The sequence below is a fragment of the Gobio gobio genome (genome assembly GCF_949357685.1).
Source record: "Gobio gobio genome assembly, chromosome: 14".
Taxonomy (NCBI): domain Eukaryota; kingdom Metazoa; phylum Chordata; class Actinopteri; order Cypriniformes; family Gobionidae; genus Gobio; species Gobio gobio.
In genome coordinates this window covers 25,048,041-25,072,089 of record NC_137107.1, presented here as the reverse complement: position 1 = coordinate 25,072,089, position 24,049 = coordinate 25,048,041, and the positions used below count along the sequence as shown (strand labels likewise).

At 38.1% G+C, this 24,049-nt stretch overlaps 1 protein-coding gene across 2 annotated transcripts in view; it reads right to left on the bottom strand.

The window, feature by feature from the left end:
• The window catches only part of nrxn2a (neurexin 2a), a gene marked incomplete at its 5' end in the record, with an annotated part of 403,284 nt that overhangs the window by 3,860 nt on the left and 375,375 nt on the right, over positions 1-24,049 (bottom strand). For both annotated transcript variants that reach the window (XM_079834263.1, XM_079834264.1), the window contains 4 exons: positions 1,263-1,341; positions 12,378-12,706; positions 16,710-16,799; positions 19,954-20,125. In XM_079834263.1, the coding sequence (XP_079690389.1) occupies positions 1,263-1,341; positions 12,378-12,706; positions 16,710-16,799; positions 19,954-20,125 (670 nt within the window). The remainder of the gene's footprint in view (positions 1-1,262; positions 1,342-12,377; positions 12,707-16,709; positions 16,800-19,953; positions 20,126-24,049) is intronic.

Here is a 24,049-nt window from a genome sequence, read left to right as displayed (position 1 = left end):
CAGCATATTAGAATGATTTCTGAAGGATCATGTGACTGAAGACTGGAGTAATGAAATATTTTAAAATATAATGTCAAGTTATTTAAATTGTAATAAATAAATGCAGCCTTATGAGCATAAGAGACTTCTTTCAAATGCATTAAAAAATCTTACCGACCCCATACTTTTGACATTTTTTAATAATAGTTATTTAATTTCTTTTTTAATTATTATTTTACTTTAAAATAAAAAAGTTGCACAGTTTTTCTACTGACAATTTGAGGGGTTTTTTTGTGTGTGTGTTTGTGTCAGGAGCGCACAAATGATGCCCAAACAAGCTAGGCAGGCAGCTGACTAGATTTTGAGACCAAGCCAAAAAGTAGGACTGTTGTACCAATTAATTAATAAGAAACGTCTGGGTTAATGTTGAATTTTTTCCAACATTTTATTCAACTAAATCATTAATCATTATTTACTCAAATAATCTGAAATTAAACCAAAGGCTTGGACAAATGTGAAACAGCAACAGCTGATTTTCCAGATGGGCCATCCGGAAGAACTCAATGACACTGAATGATTGCAACACAATGCACAATCACAGGAGCAATAGCTGAGCACAGAGTAATAATTCCATGTACTATGCAACACAGTTTGATGTCACACCTAATTTACTGATATATGAATGCCTCAAGTGGAACTCAACGATGGAGTGGAATGACCACTTAGCGTTATGAATATCCAAGATGGTAGGAGAAGGCCACCCTTCAAGAAATATAACCCTTAGCCTAAACTTAGCAAGATCAATTCATAATTTAGTTCCTAAATGACCTGCTGAGCTCTCAATAGTGTCTGTAGGGTTAATATGGGGGAATAGTGCTAGCAGATAAGCATTATGAAAAACAGAATTCACATTAGGAACAAGATTGTGCTATCTCAGTAAAATGATAATGTAAGAATTATACTTCAGATCCAACTGATGAATGTTATTTCCTGAATATTTGCAAAACATCATATTATGTAGTTTTATGGAATAGTTTCATTTTACGTATGAGCTGAGCAGAAATTTTGCATAGTCTTAACATGTAAGACTCTAGCTGGAATTATAACAAGGAATTAACTGCACTACATCCAATCTGAATATATCCGCAAGTCATTTAAAACTTGCGGATACTTGACAAAAACATTTCCTTTTTCTATTTAAGACTGTTTGATCTGATGTGTGTGCATCTGAAGCTTGCGTGGGTCTGTATGGTCTCAGTGCTGCTGTATGTATGTGTACTCACCAGTGCCAGGCTCACACTCCTCCAGATCCTCGTCATCACTGGGACACTCGGCTGACGCCACCAGCAGGTCATCTGAGTTCTGAAAGAGAATACAGAATACAGGTACTTTTGCCAAGTTTGGAGGCAGACTCCATTTGATCTGATTTCTCTACAACCTTGAAAGTTGTGACAGTTAGCTTTTGTCATATTTGTCTCAGGGGTTGATTTTAATTAAAGCCAACAAATATCAGCTTTTTTTTCACACAAATTTTCATCATTTTTTCAACTTTTCAAACATAGTTTTGCCCTTGATCCAGACACTTATAATTATTTATATATATATATATATATATATTATTTAAAAAGGTAAAACTATGACTATTTAAACAAACTGGAAAATGCACTGAAGAATATTTATTGAGATTCATAGGCGCCGATTTGTGTTTCTGCCCACCCTCCATTAGCAGTACAACCCCCCCGCCCCCCCCCCCCCCCCCCAATAGACAACTACATTTTTATTCACATCTGCTTTCCATGAAAGAATGATAACTGGGCTAAGCAAGGTGCTTACAATGACACACACAGATATGCTACAAATGACCTTTAAAACATTTTTAACATGATCATTACTCAATACTTATACTTGATGTTATCTCAGCGCCATAGTGCACATGATGAATTCATTACACAAAATGTATTTGTGTCTCGCAAAGAGAAACACACGGACTGCAAATATATTAAAACCATATATATAAAACTAAACACATCTTCATTCACATATGAGTGATCACATCTTCATTTATGTGAGTGTTGTCGTGAGTAACTCGCTAATATACTTGATAATTTTCGAAGTTAATTACTTAAAATGTTTTAAAAAACTTTTCTGTCAGGTTGTTATGTCCTAATGCCAAATACGGTCCAATCCGAGAGGTTCCAGAATTTTAATACATTTTTTGATTGGTTAAAATCAATGAGGAATATCTCATACTTTTCTGTGGGTGCGTGAGGATTGGCCCCCAATTATGAGGTTTATATAAATGTAACAAATTGTGAGAATATTAACAAAGTCAGTGTACACTCTCAGAAAAAAAGGTACAGTGGAGGTACAATTTTGTTCCTTGGGGAACAAATCGTATAACTGTACCTTTAAAAGGTACACAATTGGTCCTTAGGGTACAATTACCCCTACAATTAACCATTGGTAGGCAGGTTCAGTCCTAGTGAGCCGCTGTCCTGCAGAGTTTGGCTCCAACCCTGAAAGACATCTATAGAAGCTCTTATTGAGAATTAACAGAGGTTTAGATGTTGGTTTTATTGAAAATATGTTTCATTTAGTTGGGCAGTTTGACTCTTGGCTTTAGTTTGTGTTTTTTGTTACAGTGTTAACAAAACACATAATCTGTTCAAATCAAAAGAAGTCATAAACAAAAATTGTCATGAAGAAAAATTTTGACTAAAACTATTAAAGGTGCTCTAAGCGATCTTGGGTGGAGTAACTTCTTGTTGACGTTCAAAGTGTTGTCAAACAAAACCGAGGCTAGCTAGACCCTCCCTCCTCCTCCTCCTCCTCCTCCTCCTCCCCTCCGTGCTTCCTGAAACAGTCATGAATGCGCATTTAAAATGGAAGTAGCTTGCGTGCTAACGCTGCTGTGGTAACGATGGCTCAACCAACTACTTCACGCTCATTGTGAGTGAATTTATGTACTTTTAAATAAAAAAAGTGCATGTGCACTAACCCCAAACCTCCACCCCCAAATCATTCTTGTCGATTATTGACTGGAGCACTGTTTATTATGTTTCGTTGTCCAGACTGCCCAAGTTTGTTTTTGTTGCCATTTGTGGAGCTTGTGCTGACTACATGGTGTTCAGGGGACAGGCAGCTAGCGGATAGTGAAGAGATGTTTGCTGTATGTGGCAAAAAATGTTTTGGCCTAAAAAATGCGTGACATCGCTTATAGCACCTTTAATAAATAATATTTACCAACAATACTTTCTTGCCACAGATCAGACATTCTGAATTTTGATTTTTAAATTCATTCTAGGGGGGGAAAGTTTAGACGCACACAGATATCAAGAATCAGCATATGAGTCTCAACAATGGTGACATACTTAATGCTGAAATGCATGCTTTTTATACTATGGTGGCTAAGTAGGGTTGGAGCTAAACTCTGCAGGACATCAGCTCTCTAAGACCGAACTTGCCTACCCCTGACTTAGAGGTACAGCCCCAGTGACAAGCCATTGTACCCCTAAAGGTACAATTATGTAGCTACTTTATTTTCTGAGAGTGTACTTGTTTACCAAGAAAACAACAGTGTCAGTAAAGAGCATACTTGATATAAAATATGAGAAAAAAATGTATCCAGTCTGTAATTTTGTCAAATGATGCAAAAAGTGTGAAAATAATATTTAATTGTATGAAAGAAACTTAAAATATGTCAGTGCCATTGTTTTGTCTCAAGATGCACTCCAGTAATGTTTTTTTTTCTTTCCCTAAGGCACGTTTATTATCCCTAAAAGCTACTTAAATGTCCTAATTGAACCCAGGTTTAATTAGTCTGTGCAACCAGGCCGTAAAATGCTACCTATGAAATTAGCCTTAGCAAAGGAGTTTAAATGTTCAAAATGTAATTTTCTTAAATTGTGTGGTGGAAATGACAGTGGTTGAAATGTCATTTTAAAACACTGTAGTAAAAATACTCATGACACAACATGACATCATGACTTTGCGTAAACATATACGGCACTTTCTAAAGCCAAATGGCGTGTTATCTGTACTATTTGTATTTGAGCTATCCGCGTGTATGTCTACGCCGTGTGATTCCGCGTGTATGTGTACGGCGAAACGAACATCATCTCGGCGTGTATGTGTACGCCGTGTGATTCCGCATGTATGTGTACGCCGTGTGATTCCGCGTATGTGTACACCGTGTGATTCCGCATGTATGTGTACGCCGTGTGATTCCGCATGTATGTGTACGCCGTGTGATTCCGCATGTATGTGTACGCCGTGTGATTCCGCATGTATGTGTACGCCGTGTGATTCCGCATGTATGTGTACGCCGTGTGATTCCGCATGTATGTGTACGCCGTGTGATTCCGCATGTATGTGTACGCCGTGTGATTCCGCATGTATGTGTACGCCGTGTGATTCCGCGTATGTGTACACCGTGTGATTCCGCATGTATGTGTACGGCGTGTGATTCCGCATGTATGTGTACGCCGTGTGATTCCGCGTATGTGTACACCGTGTGATTCCGCATGTATGTGTACGCCGTGTGATTCCGCGTGTATGTCAACGCCGTGTGATTCCGCGTGAATGTAAATGGATTTATAAACATACTAAATGATGCTTTTTTGAAAATGTAAAAATGCAGAATGTTTCTTGTGATGGGTAGGTTTAGGGGCAGGGGCAGTGTGTGTGTATGTGTGTGTGATGGGTAGGTTTAGGGGTAGGAGCAGTGTAGGGGGATAGAATGAAACGGCGTTGATAAACACGCTAAAAAGCGATTATGCGCCTTGATAGCACGCCAAAATGGCATAGCGAATTGGCGTGTCATACATACGCTATTTCATGAGATGCATGACTTCCCGAAAAATTACAGAATTCTTCTGTGACGCATATCCACTGTTTTAATTGTACAAAAAGTGCCTGCAGTTGAAGAAACATCCATTGGTTACGTAGGCATTTGTTCAGCTCTTATGATGCAGTGATGCCAGACCAAATGGCTTTGCTGCCCCTTGGTTTGACCCAAGTTTGAATTAACATTCCCGACTCATACCTCACATTCATAAAACATGTAATTGGATCTGGGCCATGACTGATTTGGACGCATCAGTTTGTCCTTTCCCATCGAGAGGTCAGAACAATTTCGCTGTTCACTCGTATGGGCATATTTATCTGTTTGCAAGGCTAGGAGGCATCGACAGAATGAGACTTCCCCTGCAAGAGCTATGAGGTATATGGAGGTATTTATTGATGGTGACACCAGTTTTTGCATTTGTGCTCTCTATTGTAATACACACACAAACAAAAGAGACACAGCTAGAGAAATACCTTTTACACAGGCATATAATGAAAACATTCATGGTCAGCATCATAAACTATTAAATAGTTAATGCAATGAGCCCGAAAGGATCATGTCTGTGGTTTTCATGATGCGATTACTGAGATAATACTTTCTTTTTTTCCTCTTCATTCGAGACCCAATAAGACGCTGTCTTAATGTATGCAAATATGCATCACCTCTGCATTTAAATATGGTGTTCCATGATTGCCGTGCATAAACTAACTGAATTGGCCTGCAGACAGTCTTAATTGGTCTGGTTGAAACAGTGCCGTATTGATCTAGTCCACATTTTGTTAACGTTTTTCTTGTCCTTTGACTGTTCACTATTGTCAGCTACAAACATTTTGAAACCTCAACTGGCCAGAGTTAAATTACTTTTGAAAGTAAGCTTACTGAGGAAAACATTCTGTTTCAAAGCCTTTCCATCATATCAGCAATGTTATTATGCTTCATTTACACCAAATATACAAAAACATTTCATGTCCTCGACATCCATCAAATACTGATGTAGCTGAATTCCGCTGAACGAAAAAAAAAAAAAAAAAGTAAGACGACAAACATTAAATGTACACAAAACACCATCAGGGTTATTTTAAACAAAAAGCCTACCTTTGAAAAATCAAAGCATTTATGGGAGAGCGGGGCATAACCTAACGCTGTTTGTGTAAATCCACTTGGGGTTCAGAGTATTTATTTTTTCCCACATTAATTTCACACGTCTAGTAAAATTATGTGGTTTAGTTTCATTAATACAGTGTATACTTTTTTCCGGATTTACCCCGAAAGAATGGAAGTGAAATGTGACAACATGCCCCATGTGTGGGGTACAGTGTAACATGACCAAATGACAGCTTAAAATGTTACCTGATATAATCAAATAAATATCCGAGACAAACACAAATATTTTGTTAATAAAATACAATTATTAACTTTTTAAAATAAAATAAATGGCATTTTTTAATAATTAAAAATATAAAGATTTTGAGTTTGACAACAAACACATTGCTAAATACAGCATAGTTAAAACATAATAATAATTTCTGAACATTGACTCTCAGTCATTATTCACCCTTTTCTCATGATTTCTCAAAAGAATTCATAAAAGTATAGAATATAATAGCGTAGTTTTAACAGGGGCACATTGTAACGCAGTGCTACAACGCACCCCACTTCTGCTGGTTAGATCAGCATTAATGAACGATCTCAACTGTTAAATAACAGATATAAGATTAAAATAATATCTGATTTGTCATATTTTAAACAAACAAAAAACAGAGATGAAAAATAAACTTCAGTAAGAAATTTACTTTTGCTAAGGTTATTTAAATGTTCAGTAATATCTTCCAAAGATTTTTACATTTTGGCGCATTTTTTTAAATAAATAATGTTGATATGGCAACTAGTAAATACACTAAGTTTCGTCATCCTGGCATGTGTGGAAAGTGTTAAACTATGCGTGTTATAACTAACCCCACGTTAGGTTATGCCCCGCGCTCCCCAACTCAATCAAAAGAAAACCTATGACGAATTTGCTAGGTTTTTGAGTCTGATTTACAAATAGCCTACTAAAGACTCTGACATTTCCAACCTCTACTTAAAAGACGCATTGCAGCATTAGTTTTGCCTGAATGCGTTTATTAAAGGATAATTAGTGTGCTTCTTATCTGCACTTTTGCACAATGCCTGTGTGTTAGTAAGACACGTTTATTAAGAGCACTGGAATTGCAGGTTGTGTTTTGATATGAGCATACATTTCTAACAAATACGCCATGAGAAATATTTTTGATATGACAAAAAGAAAGTCGAGGGCACTTTCAATATCTTAATCCTTAAAAGGGAAGCATAGTGTTGTGTCAGCTTGATCAAGGTCTTACTTAAAGCTGCAGTCCGTAACTTTTTTGGGATAAAAAGGTTTTTTGAGCAAGTACATAACCAGCCAGTGTTCAAAACTATCTGCTTACCTTAGCTCGATTTACAACGGTAAGCTTGTAATAATGTTTTTAATTACAGTGGTACTGGTGGATTTCCACGGGTAATAACGCAAAGATATGCTTATTTGCGTCATTATGTCACATCTGTACACATAAATAAGGTGTCCCGGCTAGTAGGCTATATTGCGTGCGAGGAAGTTGGAGGTGGAGATTTTTAGCCTTTTCTCACAGCACTTGATATAATTAAACTTATCAATTTGATGGCGGATTCAGAAAGGTTCAAACGACAATCACCAGGGACAACTGGAGATTCACCTGTTGTAAAATGCAAAAGACTTCGGGATTTCGGAGTGGCTACAGAAAAAAAAGAGACTTCAACCGGGCCCATGCGAAAACAAGGATAAAAAGGGCTTTTGAAAGGTTTTGAAAGGGGTTCAAAACGGACGCAGAGACGGCTTTTTTTCTGCTGGACCGGTAAGACATTTCAATGGTTCAATTATATAACAGTCAATAGCACAATTGTTCGCTTAATTCATACAGTTACAGAGTTTTCTTTGTTGTGCCTTTCTCGTTTTGCTATGTGCCTTATGGTAAATATCAATTATTTTGTGCTAGCTATGAAAGGGAGCAATTCGCCTCTACTCCACATTCATTTGTTGGTATATGACGATTAGAAATTAGACTGCACAGAAATGGAAACTAAATTACAGGTAGCCCTAATACACATTAAGGCTGCGTTCACACTTGACGTCCACAACCAGGCACTGCGCAATATCTTGCTATCTTTGGCATGTTTATTGCTCGGTAGCGCGATCAGTTTAGCTCCACGAGTTGGTGGGCGGGGCTACATAATCAGGCGAACTGTTGAGGCGGCGTTTCGCCACACGATGACATCAAGGTGTGGCATATTTTGTGATCGAGCGTTTGCTGGGCCTGGTGTCAATAAAAGCTTTTTTTTTGACTAACAAGGAAGTTTTCAGCTCCGAAACTTACAGGATATTCTTATATCACGATTCATTTTTATATATCAAAGGCTAAATTAAAAGTTGATTTCTCAATTCATGACCCTTTAACTTTAGTTAGTGTGTAATGTTGCTGTTTGAGCATAAACATCTGCAAAATTGCGACACTCAAAGTTTAAAGTAAAGGGAGATATTTTCGTTTAAAGAAATTGCTTTTTAAGGACTACAACAAACGGCCAGTAGGGACTACAACAAGCTTCTCATGGGTTAGTGACATCACTAACCCTAAAATGTACATAAACCCCGGCTCCGGGAACACACAACGAAGGCCATGTTGAGAAGAGCAAGAGTTATGTAGTGTTGTGGCCATGCTGTCGAAACGCTGTCATTTTTACCCCGATTGCAGGTCCTCTTTGTTCGGCCTTCCTATGGACGCTGGACTTAGGGAACAATGGTTAAAATGTATTTTTTAACATTATAATCCAAATATAGCTCTCTGTGCTGCACATTTTATGGAGGACAGCTTCTTCAATGCCAGATTCGCAAAAAAGCATATCCTCAAAGATGAAGCAGTTCCCACTTTAAAAGCAGAACAACAAAAAGTGGGCCACAACCTGTAAGTATGTTTTATTCTTTGTTGATGTGTTTTCCATTAATAGTTTCTATCGTTAGTTACCTAATTGCTAATTCAAATTTATCTGACAAACACCTACAAACTTCTTTTTAATCCCACTAGCAAACTTCGAATGTTGGTGTTTGTTGGCATTATCAGTGTAAAAACAGGCATGCTGAACATGGTTCTGTGTTTGATATGGCCACTGAAATAAATCCATGGTTAGTCTTCATAATGGTCTCATAGTTGTGGTGACAGATATTTGGCTACACTCGTTCTTTAAAGACAAAACTAACAGTGCTCTACACTATAGATCTACAGTATGTAATCAAATAATCCCTTCGAGAACTGTAGTATCATTTGTTAGAACAATTATATGAAAAAAAGGCTACACTCTAAAAAAAAAATGGTGCTATATAGCACTAAAAGCGGTTCTTTGGCTCGTAATCATAGGGGAACCACTTTAAGTGCTGTATAGCACCAAATCTTGGTGCTTCAGTGGTTCTTTAAATGACTGAGGTGCTATATAGCAACGCTACCATATACAGAACCTGTTAAGATATGGTGCTATATAGCACCAAAAGTGGTTCCCCTATGATTACGAGCCAAGAACCACTGTTAGTGCCATATTGCACTATTTTTTTTTAGAATGTACAAGGCAATCATGTATTCTACTGTACTAAAGCTTTAATAAGGCTAAAACCGTATATGAAAAGCTAACATAAACAGTAGTACCATTTACAAAAAATAGCGTATCTACATTGTATGAGACACCATTCTGAAATGTTCTGTATCAGCTGTTCTTGCGCAGGTTCTGCGCAATCCTCTTCACTAATATTCTCTGGGTCTGATTCAGGCTCAAATTGATAAGGAAATATTGGCGCCATTGTTCAAGGGACACAGCGGTGTAGAATAAAGGTAAAATATGTAAACAATTATGTGTTTTTTTTTTAACTCCGCATGAACCCATGTGTTACAGTGCACCCCATAAACACAACCAAGCCTTTGAAAAAAGATGATCAACCACTCCTTTAACATACACTATTGGCACAATTTTCAAAATGCTGCAAGAGCTCTGATGTGAGCCGTGACTTACATGGAGTCATGGAGGTTCACTTCAAACGCAGCACAAATTTGAGGTGAAATTTGAGGTCGTGGAAAAGCAATCTTAGAACAAAAGATTTGTGCTGCTGGATGTATGGATGCTTTGATACAAAACAGCACAAGCCGCTGAAAATTAGGCTGAAATAATAACATGTCTGACCCTGCAGCTCTAAATGATTTTTAGAACACTTGATTTGAGTTTGAAATGCACACAGAGTAGATTTGCCCTTCAAATATTCAGATGTTTTCCCAGCACATTCAGGGCCTGATATGAGCTGCCTCACTGCCTTATAACGCATCCTAAATGTCATTCAACCTTATAAGTGACTGATTCAGAATGCTCTACATAAGCAGAAAATCTACATGCAACACTACACAATTAGCCCTCCACACGGATTGGTTCATAATTAGTGGCAATAAAGTATGACATTAGCATTTTGATAAACTAACAACAAAATATTCTGCACAGGATCAACAACTGAGTTCAATAGTAACAATTGCATGTTGATAAATTAATGATAAAACATGTTGCACAGGTTCGACTCGCAACTGATTTCAGTAGTTTCAATTTTGCATATTGCTAAACTAACAACAAAATATTCTGCACAGGATTGACTCACAATTGATTTTAATTCTGACATTAGCATATTGCTAAGCTAATGATGAAAAACTGCATGGGATGACTCACAATTGAGTAACATCAGCATGTTTCTACACAAAAAAATACCCTGCCAAGGTATAGATTTTCAATTGATTTCAAAAGTACTGTATAACATTAGCATATTGCTAAACTAAAAATATTCTCCATAGGATCAATTCACAATTGATTTCAATAGTGTGTGACATTAGCAGATATTCTGTACAGGATCAAATCAATTGATTTCAATAGTGATATTAGCATATTGCTAAGCTAATGGTAATAATATTGCTCTGCATATTATCGACTCACAATTAATGTTGTCTTGTAAGCATAAAAATACTTATAACATAAATATGGGGTAAAATAATTCATTTGAACTACACATATCTAGAGAAATTTTAATTTAAATGTCTTTTTTACATAGTGAATGTAAAGATAATTCATAAAGGAATACATTTGTAGTCTAGACACTTTTTGGTGCTATCCCATATAAATGTCTTACTCATCTTGAGGAGATTTGGAGAGGAGTGGTGAACTGGGACTTCCTCTGCACTAAGCTGTCTCACTCAAATCCCCATTTCCCTGCCATTGCTTTGTATGACTATTTACACCCAGGACAGCGCGGATTAGGAGTGATTCACAGCTCAAACGTGAGAGAATCTGTGCTCGTCCTCAGTTGTGCTAATGTTTGCCGCTAGTGGCTATGGATCTTGGCAGTTTTGCTATGATTGACACTGATTGTTATTGAGCTTGGCCTTTATTCTTATCAACGTGCATCTCCTGATCAATGGAGTTGAACACCACATGAATAAAGGCTGACAGTGGGGGAGGCAAGCGCTCCTAACTTGCTACCAATATGTGATGAATGGGGGGTCGAGACAACATACACATCAGATATGACACTCAATAGTCTTCATATTAATAGCCTTGTGCTCCACAATTTTACAGATGCTGCTTGAGGATATTACGTATTTTTAGGCTGTCAATAGGCATGACGAATTTCTGGGCTAGGAACAACAACGGTCAGTCTATGCTTTAATGACAAAAGAGACAGCAGCATGTTAAGGAAAAAAAACAACAACTTATATTTAAATAAATTGTGAGTTTGTCAAAATGAATAAAATGTTTTTTTTCTGAAATTGTGAGAATAATTTGTGATATTCGTTGATATTCTATATTGTTATTGAGTTTAAAAAAAAGTAAAAAGAAAAAGAAAAGTATGTATGTATAGCATTTTTAACAATGTAAAATTAAAGTCTTTTTTCCTGACATATACAGTAAATTGTAAAGTAAAATACCCCCCCCCCCAAAAAAAAGTCCTTTAATCTGTTAAAAAAAGGATGTCAAACTGTACATCTGACAAATGGATAGAAATTTAACCGTTCAAATGTTTGATTTCATAAGAAAAGTGCTACAGCTCTAACTATGTTTCTCAAGGCTTAAAAAATAATGATTTCAGAAAATTGCAGGACTGTTCAAAGGAAATGTGACTAGTAAAATACTATATGTGGGAGGAATGAAAGGAAAAGTGTATGTGGGGGAGATATATCCTGACACATGCGAATCTGAGCTTTATGATTCTTCTCCTTCAGGGCTTTCCAGATGCAGAGTGACGGCTCTTTTTCAAGCAATAAATGACAGATTTTTTACCCCAGGGTGGCCTGTCCTGTCAGCTCTTTTATTGCTGATACCAACTGGACATCTTGTAAAACAAAACTCTTTATAAACGCAACATCATCCCTCAAATTCAAGAGAGACAGGCCAGCAAGAGGGCCGTCTCTCTGTATGATGGCAATCTCCGCCACCCCGTCCTCACCTGTGTAATACTGTCCTTCAGGCTGGGAGAGCGCTGTCTACGGGTGGTGGTGGTGGCCATGGTGGTGGTGGTCTCCATTATGGTGGTGGACATGTCCGCCGCAGCCGGAGGGGTGGCTGAGGTGGTTTCTGTGGACAAGACAGAGGGTGCATCGCCAACCAAACGCAAGTTTCCTGCCACCTGCACATTCGGATCCCCCTCGGCGGCCAGTTTCAGCACTTGCAGCCCGTTGTAGTACAGGCCTGAGATCTGGCCCTGGAATGGCCGCCCCTTATCCTGACCTCCCACTTTTATGGCCGCCTGGCTGTTGAAGATGGTCAACTGACGACCTGGGATGCATCAGAGAGGAGATGAAGAGAGAGCAAGACAGAGAGAAAGAGAGAGAGCAGCACGACAGTAAAGAGAGACAGAGAAGCAAAAAACGACCATCAGTACAGGCTTTTTTTTGGCGTCACAGGCAGGATGTGTCTAAATCAGCTGATAACACTTTTAACATTTGAACCTGGCGATGGAAATCTCCAATTCTAATGGATGTGGTTTCTGACCCGAATAGTGCAGGAGATAAAATGTTGTATTAAACATGATGGCAAAGATCAATCCCAGAGCTTGAGGTGGCTCCTCTATGAGAGAAGGAATGGAAGAGCCCCTATCATTATAGAAAAATGGCTCTATATTATCATTTGAGTCTCATTAAACTAGCAAGGCTTGAGCTGTGGATAATGAACTGAATAAGGAGGAGCAAATTGGAAAACAATATTTATGAGAGTTTTGGATATGTTTTATTCAGAGACAGAGGCCTTGTTGATGCTAATCTGCATGAATAAGTGTCATCTGCCAGCTCAAATGCTAATGTGTCACTGAGGCAAGAGGAGTATCTTCTCCAGCCCCACGAATAGACATACATAGGGGCGCAGGCACACACACACACACACACACACACACACACACACACACACACACACACACACACACACACACACACACACACACACACACACACACACACACACACACACACACACACACACACACACACACACACACACACACACACACACACACACACACACACACACACACACACTATGCCTCTGCATTAAGGATTTCGCCCCCTGAATCTCCATTGTCACCGAGTCATTTTGCATAGAAAATACCACTGGTTGAATTGATTATTTAGTTGATGATCATGAAAATAAAAGGAATCTGAATCAATATTATAAAAAATGCAATGCTGCAGCAGGTAGTCACAGCGCTACAGGTTTGATTCAAGTGGTTTTGAATTATAATGGTGAATGTTAAGCAATCGGGTCAAACTTTAGATATAATTAAATACCAACAAAACCTTCAGAACTACTACTTAAAGAGGAAAAGGATGGTTAACTCAAAGTGCCATTTTCTTTGGCCCCTGAGAGCTGGACTGCCGCCATCCATTTAATCCTGATGAACAGGTACTCTGACACAGCTGATTATGAAGTGGGCAGTTGTTATCCCCTCTGTGAGAGCCACTTAATGCTTAATGAAGGGTTGCCATTTAACACAAGTAGGGTCTCCATTTTAACAGTTGAAAATAACCAAGTTTGACATGAGAGTGAAGATAAAAAGACCATAACCTCTGAAAGGCATGTCGTAATAGAGTGGGAAGAAGCCAGATGGCCACTTTCCACTAGCACGTTCTTTTATTGTACAGTGGAACGATTATTCTGATTAATGCGTGGCATTAAGGACGGTTGCATACGGTGACATAATACAAAGCACCAGTGAGAAACATATAATATAAATGCTCTCTTTATCATCTCCGTGATAGTACTGCACGGGACTTACAGTGACAGTTCACCCAAATATGAAGATTCTGTCATCATTTGCTTACCCTCATTTTAGTTTCTATCTCATGTGGAATATAAAAGAAGATATTTTTAAGATATTTACACATTTTTATATTAGAACATTTACCATATTGTTCTGAATATAAGACTAGAAAAATCTAAAGAATTGTTATTTTTTATTTGAAAGTAATTTTCATATTTTTCATTTTTGTATTGAAAGTATAGTAAATACTGGTAAAATGTGCAAACGATCAAATGTAAAAATAAACAGTTTTTGGCCTACCATAAAAAGAACCTGTAGCCCTCATGAATTAGATAACAATTAAGCTACCTCTAAGTGAAAACCATGTAGCCTACCAAAATTGAATTAACAGTAGAAGTGAAATCTTTCTGTAGTTTTGAAATATTGGAACCGTCTTTTTTAAAATCGCGTACATTTGAAGTCTGGTCCCGTCAGTGAGGCACGCAAACATGACAGTCACGCGGCTCTTAGACTGGAAGCTTTTCTTTGAATGTTTGCGTCTTTTTGTACAGCGCTCGCAATCTTCTAACATAACACTTTGACAAACAAACAAGTTTTTTTTCTGATGAATTTCTAAGAAAAACACATGGAATAAAACAGTAATGAAAGTAAAAATGACATTCACTTTAATTTTATTAAAAAAGCAATGAAAAGCTATTTTAAGCTAATTTAATTTTAATTTATGGATTTATCAGTGTTCAAAAGAACAGTTTTATGATTTTTTTTAAATGTCATTTTATTCCGTTCTTGTTCATTGGAATAAAGCGATCAGGACAGTATCTAAAATTTCTCCTTTTGGGTCTTGGATATGTTTGGAACGACATGAGACATTTGAGTAAATAACGACAAAATATTCACATTTAGGTGCATTAATCCTTTCACTGCTATTTAAAAATGTGCAATGAGATTGAATTTTCTCGCATGTCTGGCATAAAGGCAAAGAAGGTTTTTGTGTGATTAACTCTTTTCTTTGCAGCTAAATGTATGAGACCCAGCGACAGAGGTTAGAACATTTAATGGAGGAGAATGAGGAGACCAAAAAGCCTTTGAGAGGCAGAGACAAATTTCTCACACAGTCACTCAGTCAAACGTACCAGTCATACAGGACACAGACCTGATGTATGAGGGATTTGTGTCATTATCATTACTTATATATTAGAACTGTTAAATAATTACACATGTTAAAGGGACATTGTTAATCACATCTGAATGTGCAAAGGCTGACAGCAATTTTCCTCTCATTTGGTAACGAAAATTTATTTCATTAATATTTAGACTGTTTAACCCTCTGAGTTAGTTCCGATTTAGGGGGGGTTAAGACGGAATTAGCTTTAGTTTAGCGCCCTATTTATATTGAGCGGTGTACATCAAATCACACTAAGAGGAAATACTCTGCATATATACACTTATATATTGATAAAAGATGTTAGATGGATGCACAAGGGAGAGCTAAACGTCTGAAAATGACTTTTAGACAAATGTAGAACTGAACTTTGGATCGCATTATACTCTGCATGTTATTGAGTTCAATCAACGAAGGTATGCAGACCTAGAAAGGTCAGTTTTCCATGAAAAAACAGTGCAAGTGTATTTGTTTTACACTTAACATTTAGATGTGATGTTGGCTCAGCACATGAACAGAAAAAGAAGTTTGCATATAGATGAAAAGGCGCAACCAACCAAAAAGTCTGATAACTTACACATCCAGTAGAGCAGTAATGCCCAATAATCTTTGATAATGTGCTGACGCAGGTGTCTGAGATTGTTTCTGCACTTTAATAACTGAAAAGGTTTCTAGGGGAAAATCGAATACCATGCAGGATTCATCTGTTTACAGATGTCTCACGGGTCCAAAGACTACTACACGGCTAAGTTTTAGATTATAATGCAAACGGTCCGAAATAACTTTTTGTTTTTGTTTTCATTAGACTCAAAGGGTTAAAGGGGATTTAGAAACTTTATTCTGATTTTAAGTTTTAGAAGTACAAAAAAGCAATAGTCCCTTTAACTGCTTGGGATTGAGAAAGATAAATATATTTTTCTTTAGTAAGAGTTAATGTGTGTTTTTTTTTTTAATACTCTTGCTTCAAAATTAGCGAAGTCAGAGGGAATCACAGAAGGAAAACATAAGACAGCAAGAAAAATAAACTATTTACAGACAGTTGTTGCAGTTATGGAGCGTTGTTAGAGGGTTAGTCAGGGATTATGTTTAAGATTAAACCTTTATCTCTGAAGTGGTGCAGTTCTAACTTAAGAATATGATATGAAAAGCACAAGCCACATGGAAATGACCGATTGGATTTACATTGTGTGTGGGCAGCCACAATTCACAGTTTGTTTTGGCCCACTATATGCCAATTGTTCGATTTTTTTGTTGGAAGTTTATCATTCAAAATGGCTCGGAGCTTTGCGGTTTTAAGGGAACTGCACCTCTTACAGAGCCTTAATATTCATTAAGTCATTGTTTAATTAATCCATTTTTATTACCTTTGTCGAGTAGCCACTCGTCAACTACCCGACCAAGTCTGTATGGAATTCTTTGCCTGGCTATTGCAAGCCGTTCATTATCAATGTTACCTTCAAAGAATTTAGAGAGACAGATAAGAGGTTAATATCTGGAAGTTCAAGCGTCACATGGTTAAAAACATGGCAACAAGGCTATCAAGTTTAGCAAGTTAGGAAGTCTAAACGAGCTTTATGCTGGTAGTTATGTTGTTTTAAGGTGGATTGCACTTAGTTATTAGACAGTTTAGAAGCTTGATACTAATTAGAGCATGTTTAATTCTGTTTAGAAAGCTTTGACGACATATTTAGTGATGGTTTAGCTTCTAATTTTGGTCTGGTTAATTGTGATGTCATCTCAGCGAATAATACTTGAGGAAAATTTCATACAATCAATAGGACAACAATGATATCAGTGATAATGTCACATATTATAATGTGCAGCTATACAATGGTAAAACTCCTCCGGAAGACATTTTCTGGTCTCTACAAGAAATCAGAGTGAGAACAATGCAATCATTTCTGCATCTAGTATCAGCATCTCCAGGTACCTGCATAAATTAGGACACGTGTAATTAAAAAAAGACATAAAAAGCTGTAATCGACTCTGTGTCATGGCTGCCAGATAAGAGACGGTTCCCTTTTTCTGACAGATCCCTTCATCAGAGCTAAAATGAGCTTGCGGGTCCGGTTACTCACTCAAAAGAACAATCTCCTCATATCACCGTTTTCTCTTCTCTGCTCTTCACCATTGTCCTCTCAAAAAATCCACATGTCATCCTGATACCCCTTATTACAATGGCTTGGTCAATATGGTTTGACACGCAATGATGTTTTTGTCCTCTCAAATATCACGTATACAACTTTGCAGCGGCCACGATGTTCCCAGAACATTTCAGTTCATCTTCACTTCATCAAATTCAGTACATGGGTCAATGACACATGTGTTCTTTTATACCATTTTCAATAAAAGTTTACATTTAATGACCATGTCACATGGTGTAATTACAGTTTATGTATGTGTAATAAGCAGTGAAAATAATGAATAGAGATTCTAAGAAATAATAATAAATCAAAAATAATAACAGATTATGAATTTACCCCCTCCAATATAAATATATATATTTTAAAAACCTGCTCATCATAAAAGAGATGTATTCTAGTCATTGTATGTATCATATGAATGAACTGCATTTATTTTTTGAAAAAATAAATAAATAATAGACAACAAAAATAAGATGAGCCTCGCGCCATTGACCCACATTCTGTATAGAAATTCAGATGAAGCCATTAATAAGTCATTTTGCAGTTAAAACTATTCTTTCTTGAAGGATGATGTTGGTATGCCAAGCGCTAACGGAATTTTTTTTCTTTTTACATACCACATACTGTGTCATGTTCCTTCTGTGACAGCCGTGTGAGATACAAGCCTTCCGCTCGTCCTACCCACCCTGCAACCTGAATGAGGGCCAAACCTCCCACTCCCATAAGCCTGTTAAAAGAGCTCATGTGTGGCAAATTCTGTGCTGAACCTTCAAAGAAAACTTGAAATAGGTCTCGTCCATGAGTAAGAGGCAAAAAAAGCAAAAACAAACCGATCCATCCAATAAAGACTGATGCATTGCTATTCATTGATTTTCACTAGATTCTTTTTTATAAGGCAATGCAATGGTATGCTGAGCAAAATACAGAGGCGAGCGGTCAGTTGCGCCTGTGTCCGCAGGGAGCAGCAAATCTGCCACCGGAGAACATATCCGATTATCTAATCCTCCGTTTTAATTAACTGAATTAATCGAGGCCGCTAATCTAGGCGATACACAGCCAGCTTCGTTTACACATGTGAGCTTAGCGAGTGTTGGATGACACGCAAGACCTATATCATCGTTTTTAAATCCCTGGGATGACAGGTGCCACATAAAAGCCGTGCCATTCCATTTAAATGCGCATAACTCAGTTTTAAAGGAAGCATGACACGACTGTGACGACTTTGAAGCTGGGCTTTATCCCTGCGCTTTGGAAAGGCCGCCCCATCTGACTCTCACCACCTGAGGGGGCTTAGGGGGAGACTTGGCGGATAGGAAGCCTATGTCGCAGCAGTAGAAAACCAATTTTCCCTTTCAGAAATCAGACGAAATCTCAAACCCGAGCCGCAGGGACGCAGCGCCATTCAACCTCTGGCAATTTCGAGACAAGACCCCACACGCGGGGGTGGAAGGAACGTAGCAGGTGAGCCGAGGCACCGCTTTATTTGGCTAGAGCTGTATTTTTGCTAAGGACTCCTTGACGCTGCACTAACCTGGCGTGAAGCAGCACATCGGAGAAACCGAATGAAAAACGAGGACGGGAAAGACAGGATTGCTATTAGAGACGGAGAAAATGTCTTCCTGTGGAACAGCATCTATGAGAGGAAGGCAGCTTCCCTGAGCACACAGTGGGGAGAGAGAGAGTTTGCTCAAGTTTAATTGGAAAGCACACAAGGCCAAGGGACCGCAGAGCGAAATGTTTGTATAGGACGGGGACGGTTCACGGGAACGACTACTGCAGGGTTGAGATCATCAATCAAGGCTTGTTACAAAAGTTTAAGGCTGTGCAATATGAGTTTACGGCGCCGACTACGCCACAACTCGGGATATTCGAGGGTTCAAAGAGCAAGCTGCGAGAGGCGTTTTGGCTAACGGTGAAAAATGAAAGCGCTCTTTGTGGTTCAAAGTTTGCGTGCAGTTCAGGGATGGTGGATCTTCACAGGCACAGAGGCACCTTCTTCAGCCCGCCTAGAGCAAAGCTGGCTGAAGTTGAGAACTGTAAAGGATCCAAATCCATCTTGGGCTGAATGTATTAGGCAAGGCAGCTTGGGGGTAAATGTGTCAATTTGCAATTGTTATTAGATTGTGCATGTGCTGGTTATCTGGGCGCTGCACGTGGTGACTCAAACTCTCTGGGAAGAGTTTGAGGGTAAAAATTGCGCTCTTCAAACCGAAATAATTCACATTTAAAATTATAAATCAATTTGTACCCTTCAATAAGGCATGCCTCCAACATGGAACCAAATCCAGGCCAAGGGCTTCAAACAATGTCCCACTGATGTGCGAGTGGAAGTGCGACTCTCAGTGACTCTCTCTGACCCCATGTGTCCAGTCCCAGGGGAAGCTGCTCCCAGTATTTCTACCAACCACACGTGTAATGGCATTCCCCCCCTAGATGGCTTTCCCCATCCTCCGCGGGGACCTACCTGATGGGAATCGCTCGATGACGGGCTGGTTGTCCACTTGGAGGGTGGCGTTGCCACCGCTACGTGTAAAGCGAACCACGTGGTACTTGCCGTCGTTCACAGTAACCGCAGGCTCATCTATGGTGATGTCGTCTGTGCCCACATTGAAGATCACGCCGACCTTCCCTTGTTCCTGTGTAAGAATAGACAGTTTGTTTAGAGGTGGACATTAAGTTTGAGTCTAGTCGATAAGCGAGGTTGACTAGTTTACTTGGATTGCAGGAACCTTTGGTCTTGTGTAATTTTGTCCAAATAAACTCCACTAAAAGACTCTTTTTACACTCTCAGTAGTTTAATCTGTTTAATAATAATGACCAACAGTGTGAACACATACTTCAAAGGAGTATTTTGATTTTATTTTAAATGGTTAAATAAAATACTTTGTCTTCCTAAATGTAATAGCTAGCATTTAAAAAATACAATAAATGCACACTTATATTTCCACACTTATCTGACAAATTGACAAAATTTCAGCTTGTTTGGAAAAGAGGCACAATAAAAATAGTGATATTTATCTTTTTTTCCCTTCTTTGCACATCATGTCTTATATTACTTTGATATAAATTGTACAAATATTTTTTTACACCATAAACATTGAAACAAAGAATTTATTTGTTTACCATAGCTTAAAACTATGTTTATACTTCCTAATTATGATGGATTTTCATAGTTTAAAATTGTTTTTAAAAAACTCTTTAGTACTGAAGTAATTGCAAATTGAAATAAAAATGCAGAATAATAAACAAATCTATAAAAAAAAAATCGATGAAAAATCGATCTAATATAATTAATTATTTTAAATAAAAGTTAAAATTTGCTAGTATAAATAAAAATCAACCCCTGTGACCATGCTCACTGTGCTGACAGCTAGATGCCCCCTACGAAAAGCATATGATTGGGTTCAGGTGAACCTGAAACAAGGAAGCCCTGTAATTACACAGGACCAATTAGACTAGTTGTTCGGGCAACCACCAACAAGTTGATTTTGAAAATATATAGTTTTGCACATGATATAACAATTATAGATATAACATGCACCATCACAAGACCTAAACATCCAGAAAAATCGTTGAAACGAAGACATTTAAGAACAGAGATTTTCAAAGGTATTGGATGTGACAATAAAATGAAATGAATGATGGCGAGAGCGATGGGGAATATCTTGCGAGCAAAGAGAAACATCTGGTCATGGTACAGCGGCTCACCCTTGGGAGAGGAGCTCAGTAGTGTCCTTTGTAATGCAGGAGGGGAAATGGTGTGTGGCTCCATGTTTTGCATTCATCACCGCTCTTTCTCACAAAGGCACACACACACACTGGCTCGCCAGCTACTGACATCCTGACATGTATAACTACTGACAGTTTCCTGCTGTTTTTATTTTAACAGTGATTCACTCCCTCCCAAGAACACTTCCACCTGCCACTAGTTAACTCTGGGTGGCGCACTTGAGTGCGCAACACCTCAGAAATGCTACCTCATTCTTATAGTCACATTGCTAGCGTGTAACTATTCACTATTCAGTGTAACTATGTTACTATTCAACAGCTTTAGCATGGTCCATTATCAGTCTCAGGAAACAGCCAAAAGATCAACAATAAAAAAGTGCTTTGTGTTTTCTGACACAAAGCCATAGATTGATAAAACTTCCACACACGTTTAGAGTTTGGATATATTCCTTCCTTCCTCTGACCTCAACTGACAGCTTCTCATTGAGATGCTGATGTCTGACAAATATCAAACAGAGCATGAGGTGAATGCAGAGTGTGTTCTGGAGTCTAAAGGGCGGAGATTAAAAAAAAACTAGTGAGTGTGTGCTAATGCTAGTCTGATATTGACATCTGCTCACCATACCAATGAGGGCTAATCTACTGAAATAATATACAAGAGGATTTCAGCCAAACTTTAAACTATACCTTCATACACAAGTAAAAAATAAATAAATAAGAAAACAATAAGAAAAGAGAATGTGAAAAGTTCTGTTTTCATAGAAGTTAAAAGACACAGGACTTCCATGCTGGCCCAGTCTGGTTTTTGCTAGTAGACCAGTTAATCTGGGTCTTTCTTCAGATTCTTACTGGTTAAGATAGTTCAAATGCACAAAAGTGTCCAATACTGTTGCAGGTATTTCAACAGCTACGATAAGTAACTGAAATTCCTCAAAAGGAACAATTCAATTTGAATGTCACTTCAGTTCAAACACACTCTGCTGTTACAGAGTCACTGTACCATCACAATCCATTTTGTTTAAGTAAATCTAGGTGGAAGAATGACAGGAATGAAGAAGGCTTTTTAACAGAGAGTTTAATGCACCAGTTGTTCGGATGGAACCATGTTATGAAACAATTCATCAGTCACCTCACTCTCCATTTTGCACTTATTTTTCATTTCGTTTGAAGATACTCCTATATGAAGAAAACTGAGAGCAGAATGTCTCACTGGGTATGAAAATCAACAAGATGTGGATTAAAAACATGTCTGACTTGATCACAAGGATAAGGGCATTACTTTTTCTGAGAGAGGAAGCAAATTGACAGGAAGTTATGAATTTTACAGTTGCATGGATAAACTGGACCTCTTTGCAAAAATATAAGAACAATGACATGGTTCCACAGTCCAAAAACATCAAGTCTTGAAGTCCAGGTGTTGAAGTGTCCCCTAAAGAACTTAGAGACAGAAGGGGTGAGTGTTTTTTGTTAAACTCAACTGTACAAGGTAGCTTGAGGACTCTCTTGGAAGATGAAGCACAGATATATTGAAGGACAGAGTGAAGAGCTGAATAACGGATCCTTTATTCCAAACTGCACATCCTGTGGCCCCAAACAAGAGGCCCCTTGGTGCCCTATAAGTGCACAACGACCTCCTGGTCTCATGACCATAACAGACGGCCAGCAACAGGCTAATGCAAGCTATAATTCACGACTAGAAAAAGAAATGACAGTGATTTATGATCCAGAGCCTCTGTGTTTGATGCAATACTGATGATGCATACGAGTGAAGGGCAATGTGGGTGACTAATCTCTCTAGAGCGCGCTGCTACTGAGGCAGGACAGAATCACCTGTCAACAGGCTGTCCCTGCTGGCTTAAGTGCAAAACACCTGGCTTTAATGCCCAGATGCCAAACATCTGAAAAAACAAAATAAAACAAAATTGACAGAGCAAATTTCATAAAGGGCAGCAGATAATGTGGATAAAATGCCCAGATAAACAAGGGCAGAGAAGGATACATGCTCAAGGGTGAATTTACCGCACAGTTGTGCCCCAAAAACCTGCATCTTAAATCACAAGCAAGTGTAATCTAGTTTACCCAGACACAACTTGCCCTGATTTAGCAGTAGTCTGTTACATTCTACAAAACTTAACACTCAGAACAGAACAATATGATAAAAGATGCAGTTTTAGAACATTCTTCTCTCAAACTGGTTCAAACTGTTTTACACTACTTTTCTCAGAACTTTCCCACAGACCCCCATTACTCACTTGGGACCCCCTGGAAAAGAGCTGATAAAAATAGTGCAACAATTATTTACACACATAATACTGTTCAAAAGTTTGGGGTCAGTAAGGTCTAGTTTTTGAAAAAAAAAAAAAAAAAATGTTTTATCTACTTTTCAAAAGGGACAGTAAAAACATTTACAATGTTACAAAGGATTCCTATTTAAAATAAATGCTGTTCTTGTCATTAAAAAAAATCAGGTTCCACAAAATATTTTAAGCAGCACAGCTGTTTTCAACATTGAAAATAATCAGAAATGTTTTGAGCAGCAAATCAGCATATTATAATGATTTCTGAAGGATCATGTGACACTGAAGACTGCAGTAATGATGTTCAAAATTCAGCTTTGAACAAAAAAAAAATCTTACAACCCCAAATTTCTGGAATGGTTGTGTGTGTGTGTGTATTCTCTTCAGGATTATCTCACATTCTACTATGGGGCGTTGAATGCTTGAATCTGATTGCCTGATGAACGTTCTAAGGTGTGCAATTATTTTCTGGGAAACGCACAGCGAACATAGTTCCAGGCAGCTCTCTTGACTGCATAACAGTTCCATATCACT